General features: G+C 36.1%; 1 protein-coding gene across 1 annotated transcript in view; it reads left to right on the forward strand.

Moving 5' to 3' along the window:
- ATR (ATR checkpoint kinase) overlaps nt 1-13,596 on the forward strand; it is a 58,899-nt gene that overhangs the window by 41,273 nt on the left and 4,030 nt on the right. The window contains exons 34-45 of the mRNA XM_083364690.1: nt 163-322; nt 1,354-1,533; nt 1,785-1,927; nt 2,505-2,602; nt 3,190-3,422; nt 4,346-4,480; nt 6,040-6,240; nt 7,248-7,391; nt 8,376-8,526; nt 8,696-8,852; nt 9,526-9,679; nt 11,659-11,810. Coding sequence (XP_083220816.1) covers nt 163-322; nt 1,354-1,533; nt 1,785-1,927; nt 2,505-2,602; nt 3,190-3,422; nt 4,346-4,480; nt 6,040-6,240; nt 7,248-7,391; nt 8,376-8,526; nt 8,696-8,852; nt 9,526-9,679; nt 11,659-11,810 — 1,908 coding nt within the window. The remainder of the gene's footprint in view (nt 1-162; nt 323-1,353; nt 1,534-1,784; nt 1,928-2,504; nt 2,603-3,189; nt 3,423-4,345; nt 4,481-6,039; nt 6,241-7,247; nt 7,392-8,375; nt 8,527-8,695; nt 8,853-9,525; nt 9,680-11,658; nt 11,811-13,596) is intronic.

Genomic DNA, 13,596 nt, shown 5'->3' on the forward strand with positions numbered 1-13,596 from the left:
TTTGTAGTGCTGTTACTTTAAACCATTAGTTTCGGTTATTCCTTAAACTAATAGATGCAAAATATCTGAAGAATGTAAGAGTTCTATGTAGAATTTATTCTTTGGTACACATGGAGTGTCATAAATTTCTCACTATATTTTTGACAATGCATATTCCTACAGAGAGGAATATAGTGAGCAAATGGGAGAATGTTGGCTCCAAAGTGCCAGAGTAGCACGTAAAGCTGGTCATCACCAAACGGCCTATAACGCTCTCCTCAATGCTGGAGAATCCAAATTATCTGAACTTTATGTGGAAAGAGCAAAGTGGCTGTGGTCTAAGGTAAATACGATATAATGTGACTCCCCCTATGTTTTAATTTTCATCATTTATTGTTGGGCAACATTTAAGCTTATTCATCCTTTTTCTCCTTTTCCCTTCTCCTTATCTTTGTTTCCTACTACTTGCTTTTATATTTTTGTATTTTATATTATAAGCTAATAACATAGATTTACTTATTCATCCTGATCTAAATGAAATATAGTCAGAAAAAATATTTTGTAGTGTTTAGTATTAAACATTTGTATTAAGGTGGTTGTTCTCTAAGGCAAAATAGTATTTAGATGAGAGTATATTATAGACTTTTTACGAAGTAGAAATGTTCCTTTTACATATAAGAAATGTTGATTGTAATAGTAAAGTCTAGCAATAGTACTTAGATTTATATACTGCTCCATAGTGCTTTAAAGCACTCTCTAAGCAATCAGCATATTGCCTCCAACAATCTGGGTCCTCATTTTACCAACCTTGTAAGGATGGAAAGCTAAGTCAACCTTGAGCCAGTCAGGATCAAACTCCTAGCTGTTGGCAGAATTAGCCTGCAATACTGCATTCTAAACACTGTATCACCAAGGCGAAACAAACAATACAAACAAAAACAGAAAGAAAATAGAAAGCATAAAATTGTAGGGAAAAAGAAAAAAAGAGAAGAAAGAAAAAAATAGTGAAGAAAGTGTGGTTCTCTCTGAGGTTGGATGTTTTCTTGCAGATGTTTCATTACTAAACTAGATAACAATCAGTGCTAGGAGGGAATATAAAGATAAAGAAAGGATAAAGAAATATATAAAGTAGCAACTTCCAACCTCCATCACAAGGATTAACTAATTTAGTAACTTCTTTATTTCTGTTTCATACATTTTGTCATTTGTTTTTGCTCCTTTGACAGATGTTTTGGTTGTATGCTGAAAAAAAAATGATTTTATCTGTGATTAATATAAAAGCTATCTATAACTGTTAATATAATATATTTATATAACCTCCGTGATAAAATTAGTACTGTGACTGCTAATATATATTTTTTGCTCTTTTTTCAGGGTGAAGCTCATCAAGGTCTTATAATTCTTCAGAAGGGGGTTGAGTTATGTTTTCCAGATAGTCAAGAATTGTGTGATGCTAAAAGTAAGCTCATTCATGGGCAAGCCCTGCTACTGGTGGGAAGATTTATGGAAGAAACAGCCAACTTTGAGAGTAATGCAGTAATGAAAAAATATAAGGTAAATGCCAAAAGTGGAACCCTTAATGTAATTTTAAAACTTTAAGCTAGATCACTTTTGTTCGCGTCAGCTTGCTTTGGGTGCAATCTGTATGTTTTTTGTTTGTTTTTTTTCTATTTTAGGATTTATATTAATTTGGAGTGGCATACTTCTAGAAGGAGTTTATAAATGCTTGAAGTAATGATTGACTCATGGAACTAAATTTTAATTTACAATTATATTACCTATTACCCAATATTTTTTCCCTTCAGGATGTCACTACCTGCTTGCCAGAATGGGAGAATGGGCATTTTTATCTTGCTAAATACTATGATAAAGTGATGCCCACAGTAACAGAGAACAAGATGGAAAAGCAGGGAGACCTGATTAAATACATTGTTATTCATTTTGGAAGGTTAGTTCAATAAATGCATATAATGATCTTTATATTTATTTTTTCCTCTTTTCTCCTTTTTTCAAGTATTCTAGTTAGTGATGCTTATTAACATTTTATGGATGACTAGAATAGTGCTAGTTTAGCAGCGTGGGAACTGGTATTCCTCTCTGCTGTTAAATGCCAACATCAGTGTGCATGGCCAATGGCCATAGGCCAACAACAGTTAGTTCTCATTTAATGAGCAATTTGGATGTTTCAACACTTTTATTTAAATTAACGAGTAGGACTAAAAGCTAAAAAAATATAATAAACTAGATATCCCTTCCAAAGAGTATATTTTAAACCATTTTCTATATAAAAACACTTTATATAAATGCATTTATAATCTCAGATAGAGGTAACATATTTTAAATATCCAAAGTCAGATATAAAAGCTGCCAATTCTTATAAGCTATACCAATGAAATAGCAATTTTATATCTTTGCACTTTTTCCTATAATTTAAAAACACTAGTGTGAGATAAAGTGAAAACAAACTACAGAAGAAAATAGGACATAGATAATACACATTTTGCAAGGTGGTATTTTAATTTCAGATCTTTGTATTTTGGAAACCAATTCATATACCAGTCGATGCCAAGAATGTTGTCCTTGTGGCTAGACTTTGGAGCAAAAGCATATGAATATGAGAAAGGTAAGATATTTTAAAAAGTACTTTTTCTGCATTGAGCTTTAGCTGATACAAATATAAGTGAACGTCTGATTGGGTCATGTGAAGTGTTTGTAGAGTAGCTAAGTATGAATATATAAGACTGAGTAAGATTGTGAGGTCTTGCGTGTGAGAAAGCGGAGAGAATAATACCTTAGCTGAAAAGGCAGATACCAAGTATAGTTAATCTAATCCAATCCAAATCTAAAAAGAGAGATATAGTCTTTTTATGTCCATTTTTAATATGTTTTGGTCAGTCTATTAGATATGTTGATTTAAAATGCAGGGGAATAGTTATTAAAGAAGAACTATATTGAATAAAATGATATTTTCTGTAACTTGGTGAAATGACTTGTATGAAATTTATTCCACACAGGGATATGACTGAAGAAAATGTGTTTTTATGTGTGTTCAGCAGATTTTCAACATGTAGCTACAGAATAAAGGATAAAAAAGGGTGATCTTTTTAGATGTAGATAACAAAAAATTTTGGGGATAGGTTTGATTTGGAACTATGTACATGTTTCTTTTTTCCATTAAATAAGATAACTGATTTGCATTGCTTTGTCTAGCTGGTCGCCATGATCGTACACAAATGAAAAATGACTTGGCTAAAATTAACAAAGTGATTACAGAGCACACACAAGTCTTGGCTCCTTATCAGTTTTTGACTGCGTTTTCTCAGCTGATTTCCCGAATCTGCCATTCACATGATGAGGTCTTCCTTGTTCTTATGGCAATCATTGCTAAAGTTTTTCTAGCTTATCCTCAACAAGCTATGTGGATGATAACTGCAATATCTAAGGTAACGTCATAAATGTTCCATTTTTGATTTAGCATTTTAGCTAGAAGTTCCCCCTATAAAGGTAAAGGTTCCCCCGCACATGCATGCTAGTAGTTTCCAACTCTAGGGGCCGGTGCTCATCTCTGTTTCAAAGCCAAAGAGCCAGCGCTTATCCGAGGACGTCTCCGTGGTCATGTGGCCGGCATGACTAGACGCCAAAGGCGCACGGAATGCTGTTACCTTCCCACCTGTAGTGGTCCCTATTTTTCTACTTGCATTTTTACGTGCTTTTGAACTGCTAGGTTGGCAGAAGCTGGGATGAGTAACAGGCGCTCACTCTGTTACGCAGCACTCAGGATTTGACCTGCCAAACTGCCGACCTTCTGATCGACAAGCTCAGCGTCCTAACCCACTGAGCCACCGCGTAGGCAATATTAAAACAATTCAACTTTTGCACTTGTAGAGATGTTTCCTTGAAATGTTTCTTGTGACCAACAGTTTTACATATATCCCAGGTAATCAATCCAGAATGAGAAAAAAATCATGTAATTAAGATATACTGTACTTTTATTTTCAGTAGCCCTCTGCAGGTAGTGAATCTACTTATGTAAAAAATATGTTGGGAGTGAAGGTGTGTATGTACAGTCTACTTGTTTTCCACAGTGCTCCCTCAAGGTCCCATATCTAAACTGAGATAGATGACTATGAAGCAGAAGAGTTGCTCAGCTTTTTTGCCTTTATTTTGTTTTTGTGAGTGTGAGACTTACCTGAGATTTATATTAATGCCTTTTACATGCCAGGCAAAGATATTTTCTTTGTCAGGCTAAATTTATTTTGATGCAATTGTTTTGTTGTAATTTTGTGTGTGTGTGTTATTGTCAATTGCTCTGGAAATTTTGATTTGAAGGGTAACACTGAAACTCAGTAAACTGAATTTTCTGCAGTCATCCTATCCAATGCGGGCTACCAGATGCAAAGAAATCTTAAACAAAGCTATTAATATGAAGGCATCTTTGGGCAAGTTTATTGTGGATGCAGCTCGCCTGACGGATAAACTCCTAGAACTGTGTAACAAATCGGTAATGCATATACTGCACGAAACTAACTCATTTTCTATAATTTAATATTCCTGATAGATTAAAAATGTTTATTTTGTGAAAGATTATTCATTTTTGTGTGTTCTTTATTATAATCTATAAATAAGTTACAATTATTATAAAGGATTGGACTTAGACTTGTTCAAGCTTTGGATTTGATGGATTTGAAAACATAACTAAACTAGGAATTATTGTTAAATCTAAACAAAATCTAAACTAATACCATCATCATAAAAGCTCTTAAATATGCTTTAGATAATTAAAAGAAGCAACTATCAATAAAAGAGAATATTTGTAGCTCAGGGTTGAAATGAGGGGTCTATGGTACTTGTTTTCTTGCAGACATTTCATTGTCCAAAGTAGGTAACATCATCAAAGCTCTGATGATGTTACCTAATTTGGGTAATGAAATGTCTGCAAGAAAACCAAGCTGAGAGCACCATGGACCTCTTGGAAACAACTAACGACCACTTATAGTCAAAGTAGTATCCAGCTAGATTTCTTGTACTCCCAAAAGGAAAGAGCAAAAGAATAGTGAGCAGAGATATTTTTCAGTGCGAACTCTTCCCCAACTGCAAACTTTTTTAAAGCACTTTTTGTGATTTTTCTAAAATTTACTTTTTTGAAGTGAAATTAAAATCTGAGAATACTTGTTAGCCACTACTTTACACAAAATGTATCCATAATTGTCTTCAACCCCATAACCAATAAGGATTGTTCTTTTGTTTTATAAGTCAAAGGATCAGGGTGTCAAATATCTAATTTTCTAAAATAAAAAATTAATTATTTTAATTATTTAATGAAATAATTATTTAATGGAAAAACCTTTATTGTATTGTTCTGAAGTGCACCAAGTAGTGAAACATAAAATTCCAGTGAAAAATTAATCATCTACTTTGAGATAATTGCCTTTATTTCATTTAAAGATCCTTTGGTAATTCTGGGAAATCATTTATTTTCCCCCTTCTTTCTAAATAATTGCCCTCTCTTTTCTGGCTAACTTCTTGACAGTTAACACTATCATGCTAAAATAATTGATTAATGGCCATATTTATGCACAAAAGTCTGAGGAACCTACTAAAGGAATATTACCAGATGTTTTTTATTCTTCAATCATTTGGCTTAATTATGTAAGATTTTAGTTTATTATACACCTGTATGATAGATAGTTCCTGACTTCATCAAAAGACTATCAGGGATGATAGTCTTCTAGGACTATATGACATAGAGTTGGAAAGGAAGGCTAATAGGTGAAAATTGTACCCCCTTCCCATTGATGGATACATGATGTCAGCTGGAGAACATTAGTTGGATATCATTTATTTTCAGAAGATAGGAACAGAAGATTTTTAGTAGATTAATCAAATATATTACTATATTATATTAAACCTGTCAATAATGCTACATTTTGTTTGAAATTAGATCCTAAATTAGGTAATGGTGAGTTTGAAAAAAACATATGGACATTAAATTTATACTTAAAATTAAGATAATTATATGCTTGAATGTTTGGATTTCATTACTTTTTAACCTTTTTTCAGGTCGATGGAAACACGTCCACTTTAAGCATGGCTATTCATTTCAAAAACCTCAAAAGGCTGGTAGAAGACCAAACATTTAGTCAGATTCTTATTCCTTTGCAATCTGTAATGATACCAACTCTTCCTTCAGTTCCTGGAACACATTCCAATCATGATCCATTTCCTGGATGTTGGGCTTACATTGAAAGTTTTGATGATACAGTTAGTATCTATTAATCCTTATTTGTTTGTTTGCTTGTTCAATTTATATAATTGTTTCAATAATAAGATGGGCAGCATATAAAATTTAATAAATATTTAGTACATATCTCACAAATGTGACTGGATGGCTCACATCAATTAAAAGAACATTGAGAAAAATAAAGAAATGCAAATAAAAACAAAGATACAAAGCCATATTTTTAAAAATATTGAAACACAAAAACATAGACACAATCTACAGCAGAGTACAATCGATCACTTTTAGTTCTATATCCGGATCACCAAATATGGAGACAAAGCTACATCTTCCATAAGGCCAGCAGCATTCAGGCCAATCTAAGCTCAAGGGGACTCATGCTCCAAAGGGTGGGCATTACGATAGAAAAGGCTCCTAAACTTATTTGCATTTTTATAATTTGGCCTAAGTTTACTTTCCAAAATTTACTTTCTCTTGGAGCCAAAGTAAAATAGAAAAAAGAGAATTAAGTCTTTAAATGAAATTATTTCTTAGCTTTATGTCATATTTTTTCTTCAGGACCTCGAGGCAGCAGGCAGTCATCCTTGACTTATGACCACAATTGGGACCAAAATTTCAGTTGCTAAGCAATGTAGTGGTTAAGCAAGTCATTGTATAAGTGGAGCTGATGTTATCATTTTTTTTACTGTAGCAATTAAGTGAATCCAGCTTCTCTCCCCCCCCCCCACCCATTGGCTTTGCTTATTAGAAGCCTTGGGAAGTTGCAAGTCATGATCACATGACCATAAGACCCTGAAATTGTCATGAATGTGAGCCTGTTGCCAAGTGCCTGAATTGTCATTACATGACCCCAGGGATTATATGATGGTTATAACCATGAGAACAGGTAATATCATTTTTTTTAGCACCATTGTAACTTTGAACCAATGAATGGTTGTAAATCAAAGACTATTTTCCTCACAGTAGCAACATATCTGTGGGGTATGTTGGCTGAGACAGTGTGAACTGTGCCTCTTTTTTTTAATTGTAGGTTGAAATTCTTCCATCTCTTCAGAAGCCCAAGAAGATTACTTTAAAAGGTTCAGATGGAAAATCTTATATCATGATGTGTAAGCCAAAAGATGATCTTAGAAAAGACTGTCGACTCATGGAATTCAACTCCCTCATAAATAAGGTTAATTTCTAAACATGTTTCTGAATGTATGGCAAACTTGCTGTTGACAATCCACTAAATGTTTTCTTAGCATCAGTGTTATCAGTGAGAATGTTTGTGTATAATGGTTAACCAGAACTCAAATATGCTTGGTTGCAGCTCCTCTTATTGTCTGTCCCCATTCTAAGCAACAACGCAGGCTTATAAATCAGTGTCTGTTGCCTGTAAACTGAGAAGGCTTTCTGGTTTTAATCAAGCCTGATTTAATACATTGAGTAATGGTCTATTTTCTAAAATATACTGCTCAAAAAATAAAGGGAACACAAAATAAGACATCCTACTATTAAATACAATCCATTGTGTTGTTTAAGTGTTCCCTTTATTTTTTTGAGCAGTATATATAACGTGTTTTATGAAAAGCTGATTTTGAATATAAATCTCAGCAAAACTTGCTAATACTATAGTTATACTGATGGAAATAAATGTGTTTAAAATCTAGTCATATATATGCTAGGCTTTTTATATGCTTAAAAGGAGCCCATATTATTTGTGTTTCTATGTTTATAAAGTCATTTTGGTTCTTGTTTGCCAAATTTTGAATGAATAGGTACAGTGATTTTATTTTAAGAAAGATTCAATACCTTTGTCAAAATTCCTGTTTTCTATTAAAATTATTTTTGTAATTCTGTTTTAAATTTTTAAGTGCTTAGATGGTCTTGGTAGACAGAAATATTGTACAGTATATAAACTTGGATTGTACATAACTTTAACTCCCTGAACCTTCTGTAAGGGATCTTTTTTTGGGATAAATAAAGCAATTGATGTTTGTGTATGTGTATATAAAAGCGTGTATGTGTGTGTGCTTGTGTATGTACACACACACACCCTTCCTAAAAATACAAACCCTTAATTTTCGATTACAAGAGACAGAGAAATGAATTAAAGTGAAAATTAAAGATACTGTTTTATATTAATCTTACGGAGCATGCCATGTTTCTACCCTAGTGTTTAAGAAAAGATGCAGAGTCACGAAGACGAGAACTCCACATCCGAACCTACGCTGTTATTCCTCTGAATGAGGAATGTGGAATCATTGAATGGGTGAACAACACTGCTGGTTTACGAAATATCCTAATCAAATTATACAAAGAAAAAGGTAAAATAATGATGATGTAATCTTTTAAAAGTATGAGTGAAAAGATAAAGCGGAGGATAGGGAAGGAGAAATAGTGAATACAGTGACTCTTTGCAATGCTTCACCAACAGTTACTGGTTATATTTATCATAGAATATGCAGCCTAATTATATTCATTTTTCTTTTACAGGCATCTACATGACTGGTAAAGAGCTTCGTCAGTGTATTATTCCAAAGACAGCACCTTTATCTGAAAAGCTGAAGGTTTTCAAAGAAACCCTACTTCCTCGGCATCCCCCAATTTTTCATGAGTGGTTTCTGAGAAAATTCCCTGATCCTACCTCGTGGTCAGTCTTTTTTCTACAGTTATTAGGAGTTGAGTGGTATACACATTTAATAAATAAATACAGCTTGAATTACACAATAATAATATCTAGAATTTTAAAAGAAAATCTGATTGCCTACATTTTTTTTTAATTCAGAGACTTCGCAGGTATTCCTTGACTTCCAAATATTTGTTTAGCAACCATTAGAAGTTATGACAGCACTGAAAAAAGTGACTTACCACTCGTCTTTGCATTTATGACCAGCCCTCACATTTATGACCATTGCGGTTTCTCCACAGTCACATGATCAAAATTCAGGCGCTTAGCGACTAGCATTTATTTACAATTGTAGTGTCCTGTGGTCACACAGTTTTGACATGCGATCTTCCCAGCTGGCTTCCGGCAAGCAAAATCAATAGGGGAAGCTGAATTCACTTAACCTCATGATCCACTTAATGACTAGTGATTCACTTACCACAGCAAAAAAAGGTGGTAATATTGGTTGCAGCGAACTTAACCACCTTTTTTAGCAATGAAAGTTCCATTCCCAATTGGGGTCATAAGTCAAGGACTGCCTGTAGTAATCATCATAAACTACATTTTTTATGTTTTTGTTGTTTTGTTATGCAACCAATAATTATTACAACATGACCAAGCACCTATAAGGTATCTTGATCTTTTATTTTTTCTGTAGGTACAGCAGCAGATCAGCTTATTGTCGTTCCACTGCAGTTATGTCAATGGTTGGATACATACTAGGTCTTGGGGACCGTCATGGAGAAAATATTCTGTTTGATTCTCTAACTGGTGAATGTGTGCATGTAGATTTCAACTGTCTGTTTAATAAGGTGAGCAGCTAAATATTAAATTTAAAATATTTTTTATTTCAAAGTATGTTGGCAAAACAATTACATCTGAATTGCAATCATGACTACCTGAAGCAGTCTTCAAATTTTTCCAGGTTGGTTTATCCTCCAGTCTTTGCAAACAATACTTCCAGTATAAAAAATGTTCTTTTAACTTCCAGGGACAAAATGTATCAATACATAGAGCACAATTACTTCATTTATTTAAAACTATCAAGACTCTCTTTAAGGGTAGAAATCCTCCCAAAGGGGCATACTTCAATGGCAAAAATGTTTCATCTGCAACCCAGAACAAAATCAATATGTTCTGGAGGTTCTGCCAAATCATTCTGAACTACCCACATTTATTTATTCATTTATGGGATTTGTATGCCGCCCTATCTCCCAAAGGACTCAGGGCGGCTAACAACAATAAAAACACAAAATACAAACATTAAAAGGTATTAAATCAAATTATCCCATAAATAGTCCAATTAAAAACACAATAAAACAAAATTAAGAAAACCTCCCTTCCATCAATCCAGGTCGGCCTGTTGAAAAAGCCATGTTTTAAGGTCGCAACGAAAGGAACGGAGATCCGGGGCCATCCGGAGCTCCAAGGGGAGTTGATTCCAAAGGGCAGGTGCCCCCACAGAGAAGGCCCTCCCCCTGGGGGTCGCCAAATGACATTGTCTGGCCGACGGCACCCTGAGGAGGCCCTCCCTGTGTGAGCTCACAGGGCGATGGGCAGTCGTTCCTGGCAGCAGACGGTCCTGAAAATATCCTGGACCTAAGCCATGTAGGGCTTTATAGTAACAACCAGCACCTTAAATCTCACCCGGAGGGCAACCGGTAACCAATGCAGCTCACACAGGAGGTGTGTAATATGGGATTATCAGGACGCTGCCATCACAACCTGCGCAGCCGCATTCTGCACCAGTTGAAGCCTTCGGGTGGTCTTCAAGAGCAGTCCCATGTAGAGAGCATTGCAGTAGTCTATATAGGAGGTAACGAGCGCATGAGTGACCGTACGTAGGGCATCTTGGTCCAGATAGGGGCGCAACTAGCGCTGAAGCAAAAGCTAAAAATCTTAGCTGCTTCAGGTTCTCAACAAAACAAACTGGATGAGGTGAGTAGGCCAATGCTGGTAATAAAATCTCTCTCCCATGTCCCTCTCATCAGCTTCTGGAAGTGTTTATCCACCCAACTCTCCAACCCGTCATCCTTCCAGCATTTTCCCTTTTCTCTCCCTTCCTTGAGCTGCTAATACCAGTACCTGAAGTGAACTTATCCCATTGGCCTGCCTAGTCACTTATTTTTCCCATCTTTCCCCCCATCTTTGTTGCTGAAGTTCCAACATATCATATGCATCTGACCTACCTTAACTCCCTCAAATCCCGGTATCCTAGAGCAACGCATCGTATCACATCATGCTAACCACCCCTAATTTTTCTCGCTTCATTCAGCTGCCAATTTCTAAAAACAGCATATTCCAGCGTCCCCCAATCTTCCCAGCATCTTTCTTCCTTTCCTTCCCTATCTCTCTCCAACTGTCAGTGTTCTTTGATTCCCCCTCCCCATAATCACCAAACCACTTTTGCATGGATCAGATCTACCCTGCTTAGTTCCATCACAGACCCAAACACCTGAAACGTTTGTTTTGATGTAGCCATCAACCATTTAAAAGAGCTGCTCCATGTATTGAATATTTTGCACATCCAGTAATAAAAATCACAAATATGGGTTTTGTTTTTATATTACATTTAACATTGGTTAATAGCAAAATGTAATTAGCCTTTCTATTTCCAAACACCAAAGTAATTTGGAAAGGAGTGAAATATTCTGTAATTAACATTATAATAGTATACTTTGTATAAAAATTCTTCTATAATTGCATAAGACAAGCAGAATATGAATCTACTGCATTCCATTTTGAGAGAAGCATGAATTATTGAACACATTCTTCTTAAATTCATTTAAAGGGAGAAACTTTCGACTTTCCAGAAATTGTTCCATTTCGCCTTACTCATAACATGGTTAATGCAATGGGTCCAATGGGCACAGAAGGGCTCTTCAGGACAGCTTGCGAAGTTACCTTAAGACTTATGCGTAGCCAGAGAGAACCACTCATGAGGTAAAGAGTGCACATAAAATCATTACACTTAATTATATCAACTTCATTTTTTATTATTGCCACGCTTCATTGCATAACTATTTAGTTGTGTCCAAATATTTAGTTGTGTCCAACTATTGGCGATTCTGTGGGTCAAGTCTCAGATCTTCGGATCTTGTACTATTTCTTTGAGTTTTTCTATGCTCTGGGTGATGTTAGCTTTGATGGTGTCCAGCCACTATATTCGTTGATAACCTAGTTTCGTTTTACACACTCCACAAATAAGGCTTGTAATATTCAGTGGGTAATACTGCTCTTAAATATGTTTCTTCTTTTTCTCTTTGTCAGGATAGTCATGCAATTATACACAATTGTGCTAATAAGAAAGAGCTGCAAATAATTATTTTGTGGTTATTTCTTCTGGATTTCCTTATGGTACTTCCCAAATAAGAATTGGAAAATGGTTTGCAGTGGGAAAAAGTCTAGTCACAGACTTTCAGCTCAGAATCATTGCACTTATTAACTTTTTAAGGCTCTTATAGATATCTAGAAATAATATTATGTACACAACAATGAAATCACAATTGCCAGTTCTTTAGCTGGTATTGGCCTTCATATGCATCAAATTCTTAAGAACCTAGGATGTCATAATGTATTGGTGTATAAATACTTTCTCTCTCTCTCTCTCTCTTCTCTCTCTCTCTCTCTCTCTCTCTCTCTCTCTCTCTCTCTCTCTCTCTCTCTCTCTCTCTCTCTCTCTCTCTCCTCTCCTCTCCTCTCCTCTCCTCTCCTCTCCTCTCCTCTCCTTAATCAAACTAAAAATATGAATCCCAGGCATATTTAAATCAGAACAAGAGATCCGAACCCTGGGATAAGGTAGAAAACTAAAACAGTTTTATTAAAAATCAAGCTTTAGTTGGCTAACTACCAACGTTGTCAGGATGAAATTATCGGAGTGGGGAGATTGCATTTATATTATCAGCGTTTCTGCACTCCACTCATAGAGCGCGTCACCGCTCTGTTTGTTTCAACCGGCCGTATTCTTTTGAGTCGCCTCGCATTCGTTCCTATGGAGTGTGATTTTCTCTGAGTCCCTGCTGTCGGAAGAGGATTGCTGTCAGTCCTATTAGCTATAGTAATTGCTCTTGCCATTGCCCATGTTTTCATGCCGGAGGCTCTAAATCAGGGCTTTTCAACCAATGGTACGGGTACCACCTGTGATACATTGGCACCAGGCAAGTGGTATGCGACCTTCCTAGAAAAGTGGTAGCGGGGGAGGGGAATGAGCTGAACCAGTGGCAGCACCACACAAGCCTGAGCGAGAGATGGCTGGAGCTACAGGGCTGTCAGGGCTCAGCGAAAGCGCCAGGATCAGCACCAGGTTTCAGCACCAGGTGGCGCTGAGCCCGGCGCTTCTGAGCCCAGAAGAAGCGCCGATTAGCTGGAATGTTGCAGCATCTCCAGGGTCTTGTGATTTACATTCAGATGCTTGGCAATTGATTCATATTTATGATGGTCACAGTGTCCCAGGATCATGTGAAGTAACCAAAACCTGCTGTAACCACCCAGCAGATGGGGGGAATGTTTGGTTTTAACATTCACCCCACCCCCGCTGCCGATCCTCAATAGAAATGCTCACAACAATGAAAACCTCGGACAGGAGGAAGAGCACCGCCGGGCAAGGCAGGCAGGTGTCTTGCTTGGTTGTGGATTGAGGGGGCACTTTTTTCAGTGCCATTGTAACTTCAGTCACTAAGTGAACTGTTGTAAGTTGAGGACTACCTGTACTTCATCACTTTTTTCCTTT

This window comes from Vipera ursinii (genome assembly GCF_947247035.1).
Source record: "Vipera ursinii genome assembly, chromosome: 5".
Classification (NCBI taxonomy): domain Eukaryota; kingdom Metazoa; phylum Chordata; class Lepidosauria; order Squamata; family Viperidae; genus Vipera; species Vipera ursinii.